The sequence below is a fragment of the Eurytemora carolleeae genome, unplaced genomic scaffold (assembly GCF_000591075.1).
Source record: "Eurytemora carolleeae unplaced genomic scaffold, Eaff_2.0 scaffold859, whole genome shotgun sequence".
In the NCBI taxonomy this organism is placed as follows: Eukaryota; Metazoa; Arthropoda; class Copepoda; order Calanoida; family Temoridae; genus Eurytemora; species Eurytemora carolleeae.
Genome location: NW_019396772.1, coordinates 128,129 through 151,911, shown reverse-complemented (window position 1 = coordinate 151,911; position 23,783 = coordinate 128,129). Strand labels below are relative to the sequence as shown.

Below are 23,783 nucleotides of genomic sequence, written 5' to 3'. Positions count from 1 at the left end.
CCTCAGGACTTATGGTAAAGGAATTGAGCTGTTGCCACAAACTCTAATATTCTAATCATTAAATCTGTGCAACCCAATGTCGTAAATCTTAGATATTTCAAACTATAAATTCTATTAGATCAAATAATCTAAGTTCGAAATATCAAAGGTTTAAACCATCAGGTTGCAAAGATATTGGGATTACCTTTTGAGTTTGTGGCTCAATGCATTTTCCTATTTCATCTTATTTAAGACTTTTTGTGTTTTTTTTTCGATTTTATTTTTTAAATAAAGGTATCAAGCATACCTTAGTGAATCAGACATTGCTATCTTTGTATGGAGGGTCACTTGAAATTAGCTTACTCTCCCGTTCAGGAAAAAAGAGAAAAGATATTTTTCATGTTATTTTTTGTTTTAGCATCGGGACACCCAGGAAACCCTCGCTGTTCTCGACAGATTAGATTTAGACACGGAGAAACCTAGCGAAGAGGAGATAGCAAAGAGGTTCGGTTTCGAGGATGAGTACATGGAGGGTAGAGTCACCTGGTGGCAACAAACTAAACCAAGAATCTGGTCAATGTTCGATGAACCCTATTCCTCTTCAGCTGCCAAGGTTTGACATTTATCACAATTTCCGAATTTTTAGGGGAAACATTCAAGGGGGTTAATAGCTGTATACTTGTCTGTATATAGCTGAACTGTACACTTACAAATGTTTACTAATAAATGACAGAAGGGGATTATGACCTAACCTACATGTACAGTACATATAATAATCAAATAAGCCATACGCTCTCAGTGCTTAGTTCACGGCCTATACATTATTAAAGGATTAGAGTTCATTATCCCTGTTCCAAGGTTGTATGATAAGGTTGCTTACTGTAGGTGCGCTCCAATGTAAAGGAAATTTCGTCTCCTATAAGCATAGATAGATAAAATCCTCATATGACGTCACTGATTATAAAGATGAGAGTACATTGTAGAGTAAGTAATCTTATTATACAACCTTGCACTCTTCACACTTTAACCTCATTGGAAGCAATCAAATAAGAAACTAAAACAAAATCTTAAAAACCGTATTGGATTGGATACCGTTAATCGTGATTTCTTAATCTCTGTATCTACTGTGGACACTTTTGATTTTATGCATAATCCACTCGTTTGAATTTCTCTGCTGGATTACAACCAATGAGAGTTCGCTCATTAATTGCGAGGGGAAAATTTCAAAATTTCTCGGCGTTTGATTGGCTGTTTTAATCATGCAATCAACACTCTGATTGGTTGAATTTTATACACTCTCCGGGATACAAGCTAAATATTAAATTAATCTTAAGATTAATAAAAAGAAGAAATCAAGCATTGATCTCAAAATCCTCTATTCTAAAGTTTTCATCCCGGTGCAAACTTAATAGAGCTGCAACTCCCTAGTCTTTGGTTTTACATAACTCGCCTCTATATTTTTGTAGCCCTTGTCATGTACAATTTAAAACTACATCGTGATTGTTTCACGATGAACTGTACACTTGTATTATTGTATAAAGTTTTATTGTTTGTCTTAGTTGTTAGTGTTTGTATGTTGCAGTGTTTTGAATATTCCAATAAGCAGTGGGTATCCATAGAATATGGGAGGAATTTGTAATGTTGGCAGATAGGGGTGGGGTGTAAAGAGATAGGCTTTGATTCTTTTAAGGTTTAAAATGTCCCCCACGTTAATCTAAGTCGTCTAAAATATTAAAATTGTGAATTTTAAAATTTTTCTGTTTCATGCACTTTGGCAGATTTTTGCTTAGAGAGATTTTTACATGAAAACAAGCCTGAAGGTTTCCCCCATCAGGTTGCAAAGATAATGGGATTACTTGTCTTTCTTAAAAATGGTTACAGTTTAATTCTGATTATTATACCTATTTATCTATCTATCTCTATTTCTTTCCTAACGCTCCCACGATACAGTCTGGTATTTTCAACAATAGTAATCTTTTTACGACCAATTCTTTTTTAAATTAGAATTTTTTAGTATACTTTTATCATTTTAAGTATGTTGTTGTAGATAGTGGATTTTGTTTTATTGCTTAAAATAGTAATGTCTTATAGTTTTCAATAACGTTTCTTTCATCTTATTTTTGAATTCATTTTACGGCAGGATTCATCTTATTTTTAATTAATTTTACGGCAGGATTTATCTTATATTTGAATTCATTTTACGGCTGGATTTATCTTATTTTTGAATTCATTTTACGGCAGGATTCATCTTATATTTTAATTCATTTTACGACAGGATTCATTTTATTTTTTAATTTTACGGCAGGATTTATCTTATATTTGAATTCATTTTACGGCTGGATTTATCTTATTTTTGAATTCATTTTACGGCAGGATTCATCTTATATTTTAATTCATTTTACGACAGGATTCATTTTATTTTTGAATTCAAGGATTCATCTTATTTTTGAATTAATTTTACGGCAAGATGCATCTTATATTAGAGTTCATCTTATTCATGATCTACATTTTTTATTGTCTATGAAATAGAATTATTCTTATTTACTTTATTTATCTTACAGTGATTACCAGAAAACTGTAGAATAGGAAGACTACATTAAAACACGTATTAAGTATATTAGGTCTGTTTACACTGCATCATTGCTATGCCTCAGGTTCATTGGACTATTTAAAATTAAAACTTGAGTCTAAAAGTCGACTTCCTATTATGATAGAATTATTCATATATTTAGATTAAACTTGAACTTAAATTATTTTTATATTAGAATTTATCTTTCAATACTGCCCTTTATTATCTGGATAAAAGTTAAAATTTAAAAAAAAAGAAATGGCAAAGTTAAAATAAAGGAAGTTAAAATCATATAAAAACATCAACTTTTCCAATCCAAACTTTAATAATTTCTGCTAAGTTCAATAAAAAAATATTTGCGCAAATATTAACTTTTAAAGGGAATACAAAAAATCCATGGTTCAAGTAAAAACCTTTAAACTATAAAAAAGTATAAAATTATATTTTTTTTATTCTGAAAGATTAACAGAAGTATCTCACGCTGATATAACAGTACGGTCCTTTTGATCACAATTAATTCAATTGAACATAAATTTTTTACCTTTTCTATTTTATACTTTTTTGGTCGGATGCGTTAGTGTATTGCATATCCTCAGCTAAGCATATTTTTCACTTATCCAAAGATAGCCCCTATGCCCCCCCCCCCGTGCTTTGATGAACTTGTATTTGAATCTGTATCATGTATCTTTTAAACATATAATTTCATTTAATAAGTTTAACTCGTTTTCAATGATTGATAGTTTTTTCTATAAAACATGCAAAAATTAAATCAATCTCAACCAAATTTTAAAATTAAAAAACTTAAGAAAATCGAAATAGTCAAGGCACATAAATTATTTTCCTCCGGAGCATTGAACAAAAAAAATGCACTTTTTCTATCAGATATGTAAATACATATTTTATTTGTTTTTCTGTAGTTTTATTATTAAATAGACTTTTATGGGAGGAGGATTTTTCTAAAACAAAAACAAGAATAACTACAAACAAAGCTTTCAGGCAAAAATTTAAGGGTTAAATTGTTGTTTTTCAAGCGACAATATTATCTTCATGTTTGTAAAACTCAAAATTTTGCAGATTTTTCTAAAAACATGGATAGAATTCAAAAATCTAACAAAAAGACATTTTTCTAGGCAAATTTTTTCACTTTTAACTTTCCATAAACCTATCTTGGGGTTGTAGGACTTGCCACAAAAAATACGGCCCGATCGATACAGCTATTTTGACGTTTATTAAATACAGCAAAACAATCCAAATTTATATGCAGAATGGAGGAAATCCAAACTATTTTAGTATATTTGGATATATTTTTATCCTGTTCAGTAGATATATTTTTATCCTGTTCAGAAGATATATTTTTATCCTGTTCAGAAGATATATTTTTATCCTGTTCAGAAGATATATTTTTATCCTGTTCAGAAGAAATATTTTTATCTTGTTCAGTAGATATATTTTTATCCTGTTCAGTAGATATATTTTTATCTTGCTCAATAGATATATTTTTATCCTGTTCAGTAGATATATTTTTATCCTGTTCAGTAGATATATTTTTATCTTGTTCAGTAGATATATTTTATTCTGTTCAGTAGATATATTTTTATCTTGTTCAGTAGATATATTCTTATCCTGTTCAGTAAATATATTCTTATCCTGTTCAGTAGATATATTCTTATCCTGTTCAGTAGATATATTTTTATTCTGTTCAGTAGATATATTCTTATCCTGTTCAGTAAATATATTTTTATCCTGTTCAGTAGATATATTCTTATCCTGTTCAGTAAATATATTCTTATCCTGTTCAGTAGATATTTTTTATCCTGTTTAGTAGATATATTTTTATCCTGTTCAGTAGATATATTTTTATCCTGTTCAGAAGATATATTTTTATCCTGTTCAGTAGATATATTTTTATCCTGTTCAATAGATATATTTTTATCTTGTTCAGTAGATATAATTTTATCTTTTTCAATAGATATATTTTTATCCTGTTCAGTAAATATATTCTTATCCTGTTTAGTAGATATATTTTTATCCTGTTCAGTAAATATATTCTTATCTTGTTCATTAGTTATATTTTTATCCTGTTCAGTAGATATATTCTTATACTGTTCAGTAGATATATATTCTAATCAATACAATTCTTAATATTCTTCACACTGCACAAAATGAGAAACATTTCAAGTTGTCACTTTATTTCTCCCATATTGTTCTATGAATAATGATGGTTGGTAAAGTTTTACAAGTTTTTAAAACTTTTAAGTAAGGTAGATTATGTGCTCTAACCACCACAAAAAATAAACAAAACAAAAACTTCTACAATGTTCCATTCTGGGTTTAATTTACAAATATTTATCAAGCTAAAATATCCAATAGGTTTCTCTCGCGCAGATATATGCAGCATAGACAGAAAATATTCGGGTGCAGATACTTAATTAATTAATATTAAACAAGTTTGTATCGAATTATAACTAATTACCCTTTTCATTTTCCGCGAACACTCCCTTTACAGAAAAAAACGTGTGATTAATGGAGAGAGGAAGGGTATCAGGTGTAGAGACAGTATATATTGGGTTATACTAGTGAAATAAGAAATATTTTGTAGCATTATTGATATTTTGATATTGCAACAAAGTTTTAAATTTTATTATTTTAATAAAATAATCCCGAAATGATAAATAAAGATGGTTGGAAAAAGCAAATAAATTAAAGTTTTGACAAAAAGAAGTTGAAATAAAAGAGAATTAATTAATCCATTATTCAAGAGATAAATGCAGTTCTTGGTTTTGATTCTGTAAGATGTGAAAAGGACTGATTCTGTAAGATATTAAAGGGACTGATTCTGTAAGAAATTAAAGGGACTGATTCTGTAAGATATTAAAGGGACTGATTCTGTAAGATATTAAAGGGACTGATTCTGTAAGATATTAAAGGGACTGATTCTGTAGGATATTAAAGGGACTTATTCTGTAAGATATTAAAGGGACTGATTCTTAAACTGAACTCTCTCACAAGCATTTCTGATTTGAATAGGCTGCAGTCAAACCTCACTTTGGGACATTTAATCTCTCTATAGGGAAGCTCAGTGTGTATCCATTTACAGTAAACGATATACTGCAGGAAGTACGCTGCTTAATATATTCTTAGAAAAGGAAGGAAAAAGTCCAGTTCTTAGTTAGTAGCAAGGTTAAAATGCAAGGAAAGTTAATTGCAGTTGCGTATACTCTGCGTACATATTGAAACCAGTTCTCTCTAGGCGGATTTTATAAACAAGAATAGATGCATCATTGTCAGTTTATTATCCGAGGAGGTTAAAAGCATTGAATTTTGATAATTTTGATAATTCACATAATAGTTTCCTATGACCAGAATATTTCATTGATTATTTATGTTAAAGATGGATCCCATGTCAGGCTTGGACATCCGTCTTGTGTTTACATTACCGCCCAGAGACAGAACATGCAGTACAAAAGATGCGAACACCTCTGAAATAACTTTCCTTGCATTATAACCTTGGTTAGTAGGGTCATTTGGTAAAATACAGTATATCGTGTACGCTTAACTTCCTCACAGAGAGACAACCCATTTGGCAAGGAGGCCGAACTGCTTTTTAAAATCAGAAACATTCCACTTCTGAGGAAGTTAGGTTTTGGGTCGCGGATATACAGTGCAAAGCATTCAGAAATAAAAAAATATCCTTATAATGAAATATAAGGATTAAACCTGAAAACAAAACAAAGTTATCCGACCCTCCATTTGAAAACAAACTTATATTTTTTAATTTGAAGTTTTTGTCAACTTTTATTTCTCCTAATCCGTCTAAAATATTTTGATGAGTTGAATTTGAACAAGTTTGCTAGTTTTATTCGGTTTACAGGTTCAGGGAAACTTATCATTGCATTGCTGAAAACTAGATTTTTTGCGAAATTTTGCATTTTGTTGCAAAAGGAAAAGTTAATTTTAAAGAAATATTCACTTTTAAAAACAAAAAATGATTTTCCATGTATCGAGTTCTTGAGATAAGTTTATCAAACTATTTATCTTAATATGTTTAGAAATGTTAAGAATTTGGGTTATTTTTGACTTTGCTTGGATATTTTCGTTAAAAGATGACATTTTATTCATAATTTCATTGAAAACCCCGGGATCGGGAATCTACCAATCTAGAAACGGTTTCAAAACTAGAATTACACTGTGGAGGATTGATTTTTCAACTTAAAGATATTGTTGTTCTAGTTGTGCATGCCCAATTTTCACCAGTACCCTTGTGTTAATTCTTGACAATTTCCTCTAATGTTTCTGTGGAAAAAATCCGCAACTATTTTTATAACGATTAAGGTTCAAAAATGGATATCTCATTCATTCATAATCATAAAGTTAAAGTAAAGAATACTTTTTTCTATTTTTATCATTTTTATTTCCATAATTAAAGAAAATCTTCAACTATTAAATGTTTAGGTGATTGGTGTGATCTCCGTGTTCTATATCTGTATATCAATTCTATCCTTCTGCTTGAAAACCCACCCTGATATGAGAGTCCCAGTGATACGGAACATAACGGTTCGGAGCGGAGGAAATATGACATCCTGGACTCTAGATAAACACAGTACTAACGCTCATGATGCCTTCTTCTACATAGAGTGCATCTGTAACGCCTGGTTTACAATAGAAATATTAGTTAGGTTAGTGACCAAACCACGTGAAAAAAGAAATGTTCTTTCTCTAAAACTTTCGATGTAGAATGCGAAGGAATTAAGTTTTCTCAGAAACCAAATTTCGAATGCATATATCTTTTAACTTTATGGTGATATTTCAAACTTAGATTATTTGATCTAATAGAATTCATCGTTTGAAATATCAAAGGTCTATTACATTATGATGCAAAGTTATAGGGATTAAAAAATCAGAGTTTGTGGCAAAAACTTCTAAAAAAAACTTCTATAATTCCTTGGTTCAAGAGATTATAAAGTTAATTTGAAATAAACCTTTAATTCAGTGATATGGTTACTGAAGTAGTAAAGGACATCTGTAGTTGGAGTTTATTAAAATTACGTTTACAATTCCTTTATTGTTGTATGTTTATCCACTCTGATAAGGGTTTTTTTAAAAGTAACTTTTTACAGACTGAAAGTTCTAAAATTTCAATTTTCTTATAATAATTTGTTCAGAACAAGATAATTCGATACCTATATTCCTAACTGGATTTTGAACAAAATACATTTGAGAATTGTTTACTTAGGAAATTCTCCTAACACCCTCTAAAAATGATTTTAAGTTTAGAAAATATTTGACGCAAACAAACTTTTCTATTTAGGTTTATTTCCTGTCCAAACAAATGGGATTTTCTAAAATCTTCTGTCAATGTGATAGATTACATCGCTACCCTCAGTTTCTACACAGACCTGGTCCTACAGCACCTCGTGGCACATATAAAGAACGCGGACGTATTTGAGTTCTTCAGCATTATTCGAATCCTTCGTCTTTTCAAACTTACGCGGCATTCTTCCGGGCTCAAGATCCTGCTTCAGACATTCCGCGCCTCTGCGAAAGAGTTGATGCTCCTCGTGTTCTTCCTTGTCCTTGGTATCGTTATATTCGCCAGCTTAGTCTACTACGCGGAGAGAATCCAGGTACATCACACATCTCTCACACTAGGGTGTAGAATCAAAACAAGATGTTAGGATCCAGGTACATCATACATCTCTCACACTAGGGTGTAATCAAAACAAGATGTTGTTATGATCCAGGTACATCATACATCTCTCACATCATACATCTCTCACACTAGGGTGTAGAATCAAAACAAGATGTTGTTATGATCCAGGTACATCATACATCTCTCACACTTGGGTGTAGAATCAAAACAAGAGTTGTTATGAGCACGTAATGTCGTACCAGTAATTAAACTAGAGTAAACTACATTCAAACAAATTGTTTAAATCCTGAAATGCAAGCAAACAAGTTTACTTAGTTTTGGGTTTAGAATTAAAACTTGAGAAGTTATGAGGACATAAAGTTGTAACAGTAATCCCGCATCATCTGGACCAATTGTTCCATAAATCTAGTTTGGAGTGACCGTAATTAAATTGGGATTCTGGAGAAAAAAAGATAAATCTAACAGTTTTTGCATATTCACCGTGTACCGAACAAACTGCACTCTCATTTAATAAAAAAATGTTACTGAAACATAAAACCAAGGGTTTAGATTCAATATCCATGAAAGTATTTCCTTTTCTTATTTTGCTATAAAAGAAAACTGCAAGGTTGTTAAACTCAGAAATTTTTTATCCTTAAAATGAGTTCAAGACACAGTGAAAGATAGATTTGTTATCGAAAATTCTGAATTGCATCTCGGTTGGACGAGAAGAATGAAAAGAAAACGGTTTAAATAGATAAAACTTTGATTATTAAAATTGTTTGTTTCAAAACATGTTTAAAAATATCATTTATTGCTTTTTAATTTTAAATCCCACCTGGGACCAAGTTTAATGAATATGAGAAGAAGTTGAACTACGTGATCTGCATCTACACAATTTCACGAGAGAACTTTTTGAATCGATGGTACGTTGTCCAGTTCAGCTACTTCTCTCTATTGATAAAATCAACTCAACAGTCATAAAGAATTCTATTACCTACCTATGATTCCCCAAACAGAGGGAAGTTCCCCCAACAGGGGATGTTAAGTAACTTAACGTCACTTGGGACAAATAACTTAAATATCCACCCGCTATGCGAAGTTTTCGTAAACAAAAATCGCACATTTTCATCTTAAAATAAAATAAAATTGCGTACCACTATTTTTTCAATAAAATTAGAAATCTTATTTACACACGGGTTCTCTCGGCCAATTTTGCCTACAGAACATTCATAGTGCAGTCTTATTATTAAAATATCCTTAACTTCCCTGTAAAGTGGTTCTAAATAATTATAACTCTTGGTTTTATTTATCTCTCTACGGTTTACATCTATTTAACCACCCTTGCTCCCGCAGATTTGTTTTAAATAACCAATATCTATTTGCAACCTCCTTGATTGTATACATCCACTTGAAACTCCTTAATCCCACACATCTAATTGAAATTCTTTCACTAGCTTAAAGATCTACTTAAAACTTGTTAATGCTCTTAAAACTCTTTGTATCACAGATCAACGTAATTTTTTGTTCCGCAGATTAGCCTAATTCGTACTTCTTAATCTTTTATATTATACTTTCAAACTTCCAAATCTAACTGATTACCTTGAAACTTCTTAACCTCACTAATCACATTGAAACTTCTTAATCTTATACATTAGACTTTCAAACTTCCAAATCTAACTGATTACATTGAAACTTTTTAATCTAATTGGCCAATTTCAAACACCTTAATCACCTTGAAACTTTTAATTTCACTGATCAACTAGAAATTTCTTAATATTACTGATCACGTACCTTGAAACTTCTTAATCTACTTGATCACTTAGAAATTCCTTAATCTCACTGAAGACTTGAAACTTTTGTATTTCACTAATCAACTTGAAACTTGTTATTTTTACTAATTAACTTTAAATTTCTTGATATTACTGATCACCTTAAAAAAAACTTGAAACTTCTTAATCTAACTGATAAATTTTAAACTTTTGAATTTTACTGATCAGCTTGAAACTTATTGATTTCACTGATCATCTTAAACCTTCTTGAAATCTTTAATAAAATTAAAACTTTGGAATTTTATGGACCAATTTGAAACTTTTGATTTTCACTGATCAACTTGAAACTTCTTAATCTTACTGATCACCTTGAAACTTCTTAATCTACTTGATCACTTTGAAATTCCTTAATCTCACTGACGACTTTAAACTTTTTAATTTTACTAATAAACTTGAAACTTCTAAATCTTGGTGACCGCCTCAAAACTTTTTAATTCTGCTACAGTTCTAAATCCCTATTTCAATCATCATTTACATAATTTGGGTTAATTTGATTAATTTATATAATTCAGTTTAATTTTATTGAGTCATATAATTCAAGCTAATTTTTTTATTAATATAATTCAGGTTAATTTTTTAATTCATAAAATTTAGGTTAATTATATTGATTTATATAATTCAGGTTAATTATATTCAGGTTAACCCTGGGAATGATTTCAGTTCTATTCCTCTGGGTTTATGGTGGGCCCTGGTAACTATGACTACGGTAGGATACGGAGATATGGTTCCTAAAACCTATCTTGGAATGTTTGTTGGAGCTCTGTGTGCTATGGGAGGAGTACTGGTCGTTGCACTTCCGGTTCCGGTGATAGTCTCCAACTTTGCTATGTACTATTCTCATACTCAGGTATATATATATTATCTAGGATTTATTATCAGGGGCGTACAAAGGAATTTTTTAGAGGGGGGGGGGAGGGCTAAACCTTTTATAACTTTTTGGGAGAAACCTTGGGAACCCTAGTTTTTAGTTTTTCATTGGAGCCCCATCACATTAATCTCACTAGAAGTTGATGATTCATTTAATGTACTGCTTCATCTTGCCGTCTATACGTACGCTACCTGCCATAGACGTAATTTTAAATGACATTGTAATAAATTGGGACTTCCCTTTTTGCATGGAGGATCACTCGAAATTGCTCGTACAGTCCCTTTAATGCCAAGAGGGACTGCCTGTAATAATTAAACCTCCACTAGGTTAAGTTTAAACTATTTGAAATCTTGATGTATCGAATTATTAGTTTTAAACTAAATTATATTATTGAATTATATATTAAATTTATTATAAAATATAACATTTTAAATAAAATGAACAAATAAGGCAAACAATTATCAATTAAAAAGTCCAATTAATGGTTTACAAGAAGCCCCTTTAAATCTTTATTTGTAGCGAAACATATTTTTTCTCTTTTATCTAAAAATGCTCAACCTAAAAGTCTTGGCTTTTTAACGAAAAAGCATGCAAAGAAAAGAAAGAAAATTTAAAATATTTTGTCGATGAAAGGTTCAAATGAAGAAAATAAAACATATTATAAAGTATGAAGTTCAATTTTTAATTATTTTGTTCAAAAACAGGTTTTTTATAAATAGGGCTTTTTAGCAGGTTTTCTAATACTTATGAACAGACTTCTTTTAAAACAGGTTTTCTTGTAAACAAGGGTTTGCTTTGGGTGGGTTTTTCTTTGAGCAGGTTTTCTAATAAACAGGTTTTCCTTTGAAAAGGATTTCCTTTGATTAGGTTTTTAATAAACAGGGTTTCTCATGAACAATTTTTTTTATAAACATGGTGTCTTATAAACAGGCTTTCTTTTTAACAGGTTTTCTTATGAACAGGGTTCCTCATAAACAAGTTTTCTNTAGCTGATATTCAGGACGGTTTTCTACAAACGCCCACCTCATGCAAATACTTTTTGTTTTGTTTGATTCTGAAATAGAAAAAAAATGGTGATATCAAGTATGAATGTGAAGGGCTTCAGGGAAAGCTGAAATATTATAAAAATACCGTTAACTCTCCCCCTGGGCTAACCGTGTTTTATCTTGGTTATAACTTGCAGGGATTGAACATTTCAATTTACAAACATTTTAACTTTCTGATCTGAACAGTTCAGGTTCCAAAACCTTTAATATTATATTCATAGGGAACACAAGGAATAAAAGGGAAATTAGTATTTCTAATCATAACATCAGTTTTATAGTAGGGAGGATAAGAAAACATTCAAGGCTCACAGGAGATCAGGAGAATATATCAGGATTTACTAGAGATCAGGAGAATATATCAGGATTTACTAGAGATCAGGAGAATATATCAGGGTTTACTAGAGATCAGGAGAAGATATCAGTTGCAGTATGCAGTATGCAGTTGGCAAAGTGTAAATAAAATGTACACAGTGAACCTTCACTGATTGACTTTTATCCTCAGAATATATATATTCTGAGCTTTTATCTATTCTAGGCTCGAGCTAAGCTACCTAAGAAGAGAAGAAGGGTGATAAATGTAGATATTCCAGTTGGAGGAGGTAGAAAAGGTAAATATCTACACTAAATACATAATTGTAAATGTAAATGTAAATAATTGTAGAAAAAAGGATGAGAGTTAAAAGACGACTGTACAGAACATTTAAAGTCTATGTTCTATACTTGCATATATATATGTTTCCCTACAGCACAGTAAGTTTGTTTGTTTAATTGCTAAATCATTAAATATGCTAAAAAGACACTATATATGTAAAAAAAGACTAAATTAAGTCCCAAGGGCGTTATATTTAGAGAATTTCAGATTGTCATGAAAGACTCAATCTTTTTGGTTAAAGTGTGTGTACACTGTACAGTGTTACCATTACTAAGGATATGAGTTCAGAAACAACTGCACATTCATGGTTGCAGATAAAGTAAACTTCAAATATTTTCCAAATCAAATAGTTTACCAAAATGTTTTCCATTAAAGGAATTGCAAGTTGTTGTAACAAACTCTGATTTTCTAGCACTATATCTTTGCAACCCGACCTTAAATATTTCAAACTACAATTTATATTAGATCAAACAAAGAGATCCAGATTGCTTTAAAAAGTTTCACACATTTACAGGAGGAGGAATGACAGCTAACGGATTGAAAGTTGCTACTCTAGGGAATAGAATGGGTAAGTCGTAAATCTTATAGTTCGCTTGTTCATTAATAATATCAGTCACAAAAGATAAGAGAATTGTTTAAATAAGGACTCTCATGGCCAAATTGGCCTCTATAAAACATCCTAAATATAGGTAATTTCCATACAAATCTTATATTCTTTGACTTTTTTGAGAGTTTTTGTTAACAAAAACTTTTCAGTCCAGGATATTATTTTACATAATATCCCCAAGGAACAGTTAAATAACATAACATACCACCAAAGTGTAAATGGTTCGCTAATGTTCAGAAAAGGCTGAGAATAAAATAGAGATAAATAAACCACCTTGGCATTACACCAGTACGTAAATATATACAATAAAGCTCAACGCTAATTCATATGTAATCTACAGCTAATCAAACGGCAGGACCAAAGAATTTTAATATTTTTATAGCTCGTAATTTATCTTGAAGAAAAAAGGCCGTAACATAATTACTTTTATAATAATGTCATACATTAGTAACCATAGAACAATACAAAATTCTTCGTCGTTTTATAAGTACTAAAGAAATGTTGATTATCGTATTTGTAATCGTTCAAATTTATATATGTATGAATTGTCAGGCATATCGTTAGAAAAAAACTAAGTTTTCAGATATTCTTTAAAGGGACTGTAAGCATAATTTCAGATATTCTATAAAGGGACCTGTAAGCATAATTTCAGATATTCTATAAAGGGACTGTAAGCATAATATTAGTAGATCCTTCATGAAAAGATGGCAATGTCCGATTTTCAACGGTTCCCTTTATACCCTAAACTGATAATCAAGATCAGAAAACTCCAAAATCTTTTTTACATATATATGTCCAATTAGTTATTTTGATGAATCCGAACATAAATATTTATTTCTTCCATTTATAGATTGTTAACAATAATATCTGTTTTATAAAACAGTTTGCAAATCAGGTGTTTAACAATTTTACAGACGTTTCTGCAGATTAAATAGGATAAGTTCGACATCCTTGATCATTTAAAGATTTAAAGGGGCTGCGGTGAATCGGACATGCCACTCTATAGATGGAGGGTCACCTTACATTACGTTTACAGTCCCTTTTAAACCTTTTAAATTTTTTAAATTTCATATTCATGAACATGAATTAGCCGCAAATGTAAAGTAAAAGGAAAAGGTATTGAATTAGTCTCCCTTAATTACTTTTGAGGTTATTTTCCGGCTAACTCTAACTTTTGTGGGGGCCAAACTAAACTTAAAGGGACTATAAGCGTAATTTAAAGTGACCCTCCATGCAAATATGGTAATGCTAGATTCACAACGGTACCCTCGATACCTTTATATGATCAAAAATGAGGAACTTGTTGTTGTTTTTCGAGATTTAAAAGTGTTTTATTCTGTTAATTTCATATGTTTCCTGTAGCAGAAATGCGCAAGTCACTTTTGAGAGAAGCCACTATTGAAAATAACCAGTGTTCAATATTATAAACATTGCTATATATCTAATATACTCAATCAGATAAAAGTTTCAAGGGTATATCGTATATCGGACATTGCCATGTTTACATGGATGGCCACTTGAAATTACGCTTACAGTCCCTTTAAACAGAGAAAGAGAAAATGTTGACAAAGTTCTAGGTATTTCCTGCTGGTAGAAGTATTTTATGAGTTTATTAAAACTTTTCTCCAAAGGCAGAAAATGGTCAGATAATTCTATATTTTTGTGTTTCTGTGTTGTAGTTTAATACGAAAGAAGGGACAAAATTGGACCCCCTCCCACATAGATCCAGACTGCTATATAATGTTACATCAATTTTTAAGACTGGGTAAATTTTAAAGTGTTGCAACACCTTGGCCTTTGATTCTTTCTCACAAACTCCCATACACTTTTTGTAGTCTTTATGTACTTTTCAGAACTGTAAAACACTTGTTAAAGATTTACTATTTTTAAAACGTAATTGGCCAAATTCTCGTAGATTTTTGCGTGAGAGTGCCCCCCCCCCCACACCATTTATTTACTTGATGGCTTTATCTGAATATGTACATTAAAAGTATTTACCAGCATATGATCTAAACATGTCAATATATATTTATTAAGAAAGAAAGAAAACAACTTTTTATGTCCCTTATTCATCATGATTATTGGTAAAAGGTGATAATTTTTCAGTTTTGAACGTTAAATAAAGTTTTCGGGAATAGCTTTCTTAATGTGGACTCTTTTATTATAGCGTGGAAATTACTTACAAACTGAGTTTGAAAATCAATTTCCCTAAATTTTTTAATTCATTAGAAAAATAGATTAACATGAAATTATTTTACATCCTGGGGATATAATCAGTACTGTACATGTACATTGTACAACCGTGCACAGTTATTCTACTAGTCACTCACGCTTCAAGTTTTTTATTGTCAATTCTAACTGAGCTTGATTTTTTAATCACTAAGTTTTATTTCAAGAAGAAACGAGTATTGGATGAGTGAAATTAATGTAATTAGTTCTTACAGAAAAAAAACTCATCGAAAATAATAATTTTTGGGCGAGAATTGTTGCTCTCTAAATGAAATAAAAGTGAAAACTTTAAATTGTTTAGATTTCTATATTAGATATTTTGGCTGCACTGAGTTTCATTAAAAGTTTGAAAAGTAATTCAAGTTTCAAGTTTGCAGAGCAGACCTTTACTCTGTACTCTGTACACAATACAAGTTGTAAAAATATATTTATATTTTGATAAAATGTTATTATTACCTTACAGCAAAGATTTAATACAGCCAGCAAAGGACTTTATTGATGATTATAAACTCGACAAAAGTTTGGGACTGATAGAAAGCATGTTCATTTGTTGATAAAAAAAGACTGGTTGATTAGACTATTCAGCTGCATCATAGTCAGGATAGAATAGACTATTCAGCTGATAGTCAGGATAGAACAGACTATTTAGCTGATATTCAGGACAGAATATATTTATCAGCTGATAGTCAGGATAGAACAGACTATTCAGCGGATAGTCAAGATAGAACAAACTATTCAGCTGATAGTCAGGATAGAACAGACTAATCAGCTGATATTCAGGACAGAATATATTAATCAGTTGATAGTCAGGATAGAACAAACTATTCAGCTGATAGTCAAGATAGAACAAACTATTCAGCTGATAGTCAAGATAGAACAAACTATTCAGCTGATAGTCAAGATAGAACAGACTAATCAGCTGATAGTCAAGATAGAACAGACTATTCAGCTGATAGTCAGGATAGAAAGGACTCTGAACTTTACGGACAGATGAAACTAAAAGAAAATAAAAAATTTGAAATTAAAACAACCCTTTTTGGATTTCAAATGACAAAAATCAGCTGGATTTGACCTAGGACTGATTTCAGATCAAGAGAGAACTGGATCCGATCAGTCCAACCAAAAAATCCCTTTGTTGTCTAAACAGACATCAGAGATGAATATTTATGAACCTGGAGAAGGTAAAGGGTTGAACCCAACCTTGCATAATGCATCCTGCACCTTGTTCCCTCACATCTCCTTTTCTCAAGCACAGCTCCACTATATATTCTGTATATAAAGGAATTGAATCTTTGCCACAAACTCAAATTTTCTATATCTTTATAACCTGATGGTGTAAACCTTTAATAATATAATTAGATTATTGGATTTAGCTAACAAAATTCATAGTTTGAAATATATAGGGATTAGAAAATTAGAGTTTGTGGCAAAGACTCAATTCCACAGAACATCAATCTTTAAGAAGACACCAATAATATATTTTCAAACTTTGACACATTTTTTACTTTTAAAGGGAGTGTTCGCGAAAAATGAAAGGGGGTATAGGTTTAATGCGATAAAAAAAGCGCTTTTGATCGCTAATAATCTTACTTCTATCTGTTGCGTCTATCAGGAGAAAATTGTTAAAGACGTCTCAAACCGAATAACTTAGCGGCCACTCACGAACACTCCCTTTAAATTGAATTAAAAATAGCCACAAATTGTATATTTTTTTTAATCTGATTTGAATGATAAAGTTTTAATCTCATTTTACCAGCGCACTGAACATTTTTCGTTAAATATTACACAACACAAATATTCAATTTTTAAAAGTTAAATATAAAAAATATTTTCTTTAAAGGAATTCAGTTTTTGCCACAAACTCAAATTATCTAATCCCTATATCTTTTCAACCTGATTGTGTAAACCCTTGATATTTCAAACTTAGATTATTTGTTCTAACCAAATTTAAAGTACAAAATATCCTAGGTTTACGACATTGGGTTGCAAAGATGAGGGACTAGAAAATCAGAGTTTGTGGCAAAGACTCAATTAATTTAAGGAAAAAAAATAAGTTGACTGTTTCCTCTTTTCCCGGTATAAGTCCTGATAGGTTAATTAACAAGACACTGGAAATTCTAACCTTACTTTGATTTTATAGATCAGTAATGTCGTCTTCACAACAGTCTCGTGTCTAATGATTACCTTTCTATCTAATCAGATAATAAATTTGGCGAGATTCTCATATATATTGAACCTTGAATATATATCCTAGATCCTTCAAGATCTCCTGATTCAATGTATCCTGGATTCTTCAGGATCCTTTAGAATATTCTAGATCCTTCATGATATCACATTGTGTTCTAGATCCTTCAGGGTATCCTAAATCCTTCCCAATATCCTAGATTAGTCAGAATATCCTTGATTATTCAGCTAATCCTGGATCCGTCCATATATTCTGATATTTGAAATATTGGTATCCTAAAATCTAATATATATATATATATATATCCCGGAACCCGAACCTTAACCTTAATTAGAGCTATAGTTTACGTAAGATAAACAAAACTAATTAATCATCTAAATAGAGATAGAATTTTTACTTTAACTAGAAATATAGATTACTGCAGTGTGTTAGGATTATCTCAAGTAAAATAGATAATTTATCTTGATAATCCTATCACAATCTAAATATTAATTTATTATCAATAACATGTTAAAATTTTTTTTTAAATTCAGCCCCCCCCCCAAACAAAAAAAGGTGGGGTATCAGGGGATGGTTAGGCCACTTACAATTTCTTTTTGAGAGAAGTATGTATGTTGCGTGAAAGTTTGAAAAATCTGACGGAAAAAAAAAACACTTTAAATGGGTATTTTATGCACGAGTATTCTGGCGTGTTTTTGACGCCTCAAAATCTGTTATTAATGGTTGTTAAAATATATTTCTATGTCTAAATTATCCTGAATTCATTCTAATTTCTTGTAAAAAAGCTAAAAAGCATATGTTTTTTTTTGCCAATTATTACGTGTTCTGTGACCTCTGCAAATATACATAATTAGGCGGATTTACTGAATTGTTTCATGGAAAATGGTACGAACGCGAAAAGTAATTAAATATTGAAATTATTTTAAATCAATGCAAACTACTTAACACAATGTTTGTAAATGAAAAGATATAACGTATACATTTATTTTGTCCATTCTCATAATATGAAGAGTGTGACAAAACCAGTCCCCCTTCCCCCTAACCTCTAATATCCCACTGTGCCCCCCCCTCATCCCTCCCTTCCAGTTCTCTGGTATGTCCTATTGAAAGTTCGTAAATTGGCTGCTATAAATCTTGGAAAATTCTTATATATGTACATTGTATAAACGATCCCACTTTAGTCTTGCTCAGCTCACTTCTCATATTTTCAATTCTTCTCATAATTTCACTTTTCTAGGAGAAACTTGTCTACGTAGGAAAGTATTCTTTGCTTCTTTATATTTTTATTTTTAATTTGTTGGTAAAATACTTTAAAATATTTTCTCGTAAAACGTCCTAATCTGTAAAAGTTAAATAAAAATGATGACAAATTATATGTAGAGTTATCTCGGAAACATTTTTCATTCGGAAACATACTTCGTACTAAATAATGGATGATTTGTAGAAATGTTCAAATAAAAAAGATATGAATTTATTTGTTTTACTCAATTCAAAGGTGAACTTTTCCAATGGAGGATATTTCATTTAGAGTAAATTAAAGATTACAAATTCATTTAGACATGACATTCAAAACATTTAGGATTCATAAAATTAAATTTTTGAAATTTTTAGTTAAGTATCGCTAATCTTAAACACTTGATCTCGATCTCCAATGTGGGAACGTTTAAGGAACTGATTTTTTTTCCACAAACTCAAATTTTCGAATCTCTATATCTTTGCAACCTGATGGTGTAAACCTTAGACATTTCAAACTTATACATATACTATTTTATGTATTATTTATTTATTAAAATATTTTTCAATGTATCTACTCTATAGAAGTGCTTTCATTTAAAATGTCACATGAAATATATAAATTCTAATTATGAAATGTCCTATTTATTAAAATATTTTCTTTCATTTCATTTAAAATTTCTATCAAACTAAGATATCAAGCACTTTATATCTTCAATATTCTTGTTTATTAAATCTCCCAGTAGGATGATAACCAGCTTGTTGAAACATAGAAAAATACAAAGTGATGACTTGCTTTAATCAAAATTTAAAATAGAACTAAAAAAAGAAAAGATAAAAAGTGGACTGAACAGATATTAAATTGATATAATTTTCAGAATATCTTTCAATAAAAAAGTGTTCAATAAAAAGGATGAAAGGATGAAAGAGATGATATTAGGGGCGTATTCAGAAATTTATCCAGGGGGGGAGTACATTTTTTTCTTTCCAAAGGGGGGACTCAGCACCCGTTTGACCTGAAAACCCCTGAAATCAATATATTTCACTTGTCCAGGGGGGGACTTAGCCCCCCATAGCCCCCCCCCCTCTGAATGATATGAATAAAAGCAATATTTTGAGAAGAAGAAGGTGGAATATTGACAGTATTTTTCATATCAGATGTCAGTAAGAGTGAATAATTAACTTCAGGGAGAAAAAAAAATAAAAAAGTAAATAATTTTACAAATATTCAGACTAAATAATTTTACAAATATTCAGACTAAATAATTTTACAAATATTCAGACTAAATAATTTTACAAATATTCAGACTAAATAAATACAACAGCTCATTCATACAAAGGAAATTAATTTTCATGCCACATTATTCCAGTTAGCGTATATATTCAATTTATTGTCCGCATTTTTTTTACTATCCATCGATTTTGTTATCAATTATCAATATTTTAAAATAAATTGCATGATTATATTATCCTTTGATTTTTCCCCGTTGATTTATCATTCATCAATTATATTATCAATTGATACTTTTTTCATTGATTCTATTATCCAATGATTTTATAATCCATAGATTCTAATATTCATTGGGTCTTTCACCCATTCATTCTATTATTCATTGATTCTATTATCCAATGATTTTATAATCCTTAGATTCTAATATTCATTGGTTCTTTCACCTTTTCATTCTATTATTCATTAATTCTATTATCCATTGATTTTATTGTCCATTGATTCTATTGTCCATTGATTTTATTATCCATTTATTTAATTCCTTCATTCTATTATCCGTTGATTTATCATCCATCAATTCTCTTATTCATTTATTATATTATCCATAGATTATCTATTAACTATATTATCCATGACGCAACTTTCCAATGGTTATTATTATCCAATTATATACTATCCAATGGTTCTATTATCTAATGGTTGTATTATCTAATGATTCTCTATCCAATGGTGCTATTACCCAAGGGTTCTATCATTCGATGATTTTACTTTCTAATGGTTCTATTATCCAATGGTTCTACTATCCAATGGTTCTAACATCCAATGGTTCTATAAACTGATGGTTCTACCATCCAATGGTTATAATATCCGATGTATCTACTATTCAATGGTTCTACTATCCAATGGTTCTATAATTATATTATATATATTATTATATTATATTATATATTCCGATAATTATATTTTACCAATGGTTCTTGTCCAAAATACCCTGGTAAGTTGTATCTATTGTATTTCTGGTTCCAAGCCAATTCTTATCTAAATCCTGGAGTTTTCGCTACATTTCCCCTTTTCTCCTCCAGATACTAGGAGTCTCTTGGGATTCCCTTCTGTAAACCTTCCACTTCAAACTTCAGAAATATTTATCGCTTTCTTAATTTTCTTTTTTATTTTACAATCTCCTTTAGTTTTCTTTTTACTTCTTGGTAATACCCTAGAGAACGATTTTAGGACCCCCCCCTTCCTATCAATTTTGTACATGGTTCTCATATGCATCACAAGAATATCATTGGTCGTGTGGCCGCAGTGCCCTACCCCCTAGCCTTTAATAGCCGCGGTGCTCGGCCCCCTAGCCTATCCTAGCCGCAGCGCTCGGCCCCCTAGCCTGTCCTAGCCGCAGCGCTCCGCCCAGAAATTGTCTTAACCTAACCTAACCCTAAAATAATAGGAAAGGGGGGGGGATAAAAAAATCATTCTCTAGGACAGAACCTACTTTTTTTTAACTAGTTTCGATATAATTCTAACTGTTACAAATTTTCTTATAAAAAAATTGACATAAAAATATTTATGATCCAGGGGATTTTTCTCGAATCTTCTTGAATGGCCAACATAAATACTCCAAACCTGCATAAACATATATTCCACATTTACAATTTTTAATTTTTAAAAATAAAAACAACAACCGTTTTATATCCATTTTGGCCATATTATTGAGACGAAAGCGATTGGTATCAAAATCAACATTGATTATTACAAGCAAACCATTCATGTTTAAAACCAGCCAGGATAATAAAGTCGGGTTCCTTGAAACTGAAAATGATCTAAAGAAAATGAAAATAATGTGGTCTCTACGGATATATATATAAATGGTATGAAAGGGAAACTATCGACGAACTGTTTGTAGAGTATACAATGTCTACTTTAACCTTGACAAACCCTTTATCCTGAGTGTAATGAGTTCTGTCCCATGCAGGCTCTCTCCAGGATACATCCTATACACTGCATCAATAACAATCCTAGGTTTCATCCTACACTGCAACAATAACAATCCCGGATATATCCTACACTGCAACAATACCAATCCCAGATATATCCTACACTGCAACAATACCAATCCTGGATATATCCTACACTGCAACAATACTAATCCAGGATGCATCCTATACACTGCAACAATACCAATCCAGGATATATCCTACACTGCAACAATACCGACCCAGGATATATCCTACACTGCGACTATACCAATCCAGGATATATCCTACACTGCAACAATACCAATCCAGGATATATCCTACACTGCAACAATACCGACCCAAGATATATCCTACACTGCGACAATACCAATCCTGGATATATCCTACACTGCAACAATACTAATCCAGGATATATCCTACACTGCAACAATACCAATCCTGGATATATCCTACACTGCAACAATACCAATCCAGGATATATCCTACACTGCAACAATACCGACACAGGATATATTCTACAATGCAATAATACCAATCCTGGATATATCCTACACTGCAATAATACTAATCCAGGATATATCCTACACTGCAACAATACCAATCCTGGATATATCCTACACTGCAACAATACCAATCCAGGATATATCCTACACTGTATTAATACCAGGATATATCCTACACTGCAACAATACCAATCCTGGAAATGTCCTACACTGCAATAATACCAATCCTGGATATATCCTACACTGCAATGATACCAATCATGGATATATCCTACACAGCAATAATACTAACCCAGGATATATCCTACACTGCAATAATACCAATCCTGGATATATCCTACACTGCAATAATACCAATCCTGGATATATCCTACACTGCAATAATACCAATCATGGATATATCCTTCACAGCAATAATACTAACCCAGGATATATCCTACACTGCAACAATACCAATCCTGGATATATCCTACACTGCAATAATACCAATCCTGGATATATCCTACACTGCAACAATACCAATCCAGGATATATCCTACACTGCAACAATACTAATCCAGGATATATCCTACACTGCAATAATACCAATCCTGGATATATCCTACACTGCAACAATAACAATCCTGGATATATCCTACACTGCAACAATACCAATCCTGGATATATCCTACACTGCAACAATACCAATCCTGGATATATCCTACACTGAAACAATACCAACCATTCCTAGGATTGGATTAAAAAAGCTCTGACCAGACCATGCATGAAGGCATTATTTAAATATTAATAGTATCTTAAGGCTCAGGGTTTATCTTTATAGTTCTAGAATAAAAAAGATGGAATAATTAAAGATCAATGATGTCACGATATTACAGTCTATAGTCTGGGAGTCCTATTATTCTGAAAATGGAATTAACCGGAAAACTAATCCCTAATTGATCATTTTCTCCTTAAACCATCCAACCTCTTCCCAACCTCCTTTTTTATGTTCAATAGTTTACAATCCGTTTTTATTTACAACAGCTTAAATTTTGAGACACCCTGCAAATTAGATTTGATTCCAATTTTGTTCTTAGATTTCTAGCATTTTTCCTTAAACAGTTTCTTGTTCTTCTGGCATTATTTATCTGTGATTTGCTATGCCTTCTTTACCCTTTCATCTGCCACAACCTTGACCCGCCTTCTTTACCCTTCCACCCGCCACAACCTTGACCCGCCTTCTTTACCCTTCCACCCGCCACAACCTT

The 23,783-nt window shown here is 31.2% G+C and overlaps 1 protein-coding gene across 2 annotated transcripts in view; it reads left to right on the top strand.

Annotated features, from left to right (window-relative positions):
- Positions 1-397: 397 nt before the first annotated feature.
- The window catches only part of LOC111708516 (potassium voltage-gated channel protein Shaw), a gene marked incomplete at its 5' end in the record, with an annotated part of 31,667 nt that continues 8,281 nt past the window's right edge, over positions 398-23,783 (top strand). Inside the window, 7 exon segments of one of the 2 annotated variants that reach the window (XM_023481919.1) lie at positions 398-592; positions 7,001-7,224; positions 7,857-8,172; positions 10,647-10,856; positions 12,459-12,531; positions 13,090-13,143; positions 16,500-16,592. In XM_023481919.1, coding sequence (XP_023337687.1) covers positions 398-592; positions 7,001-7,224; positions 7,857-8,172; positions 10,647-10,856; positions 12,459-12,531; positions 13,090-13,143; positions 16,500-16,592 — 1,165 coding nt within the window. 2 annotated transcript variants of the gene reach the window in all.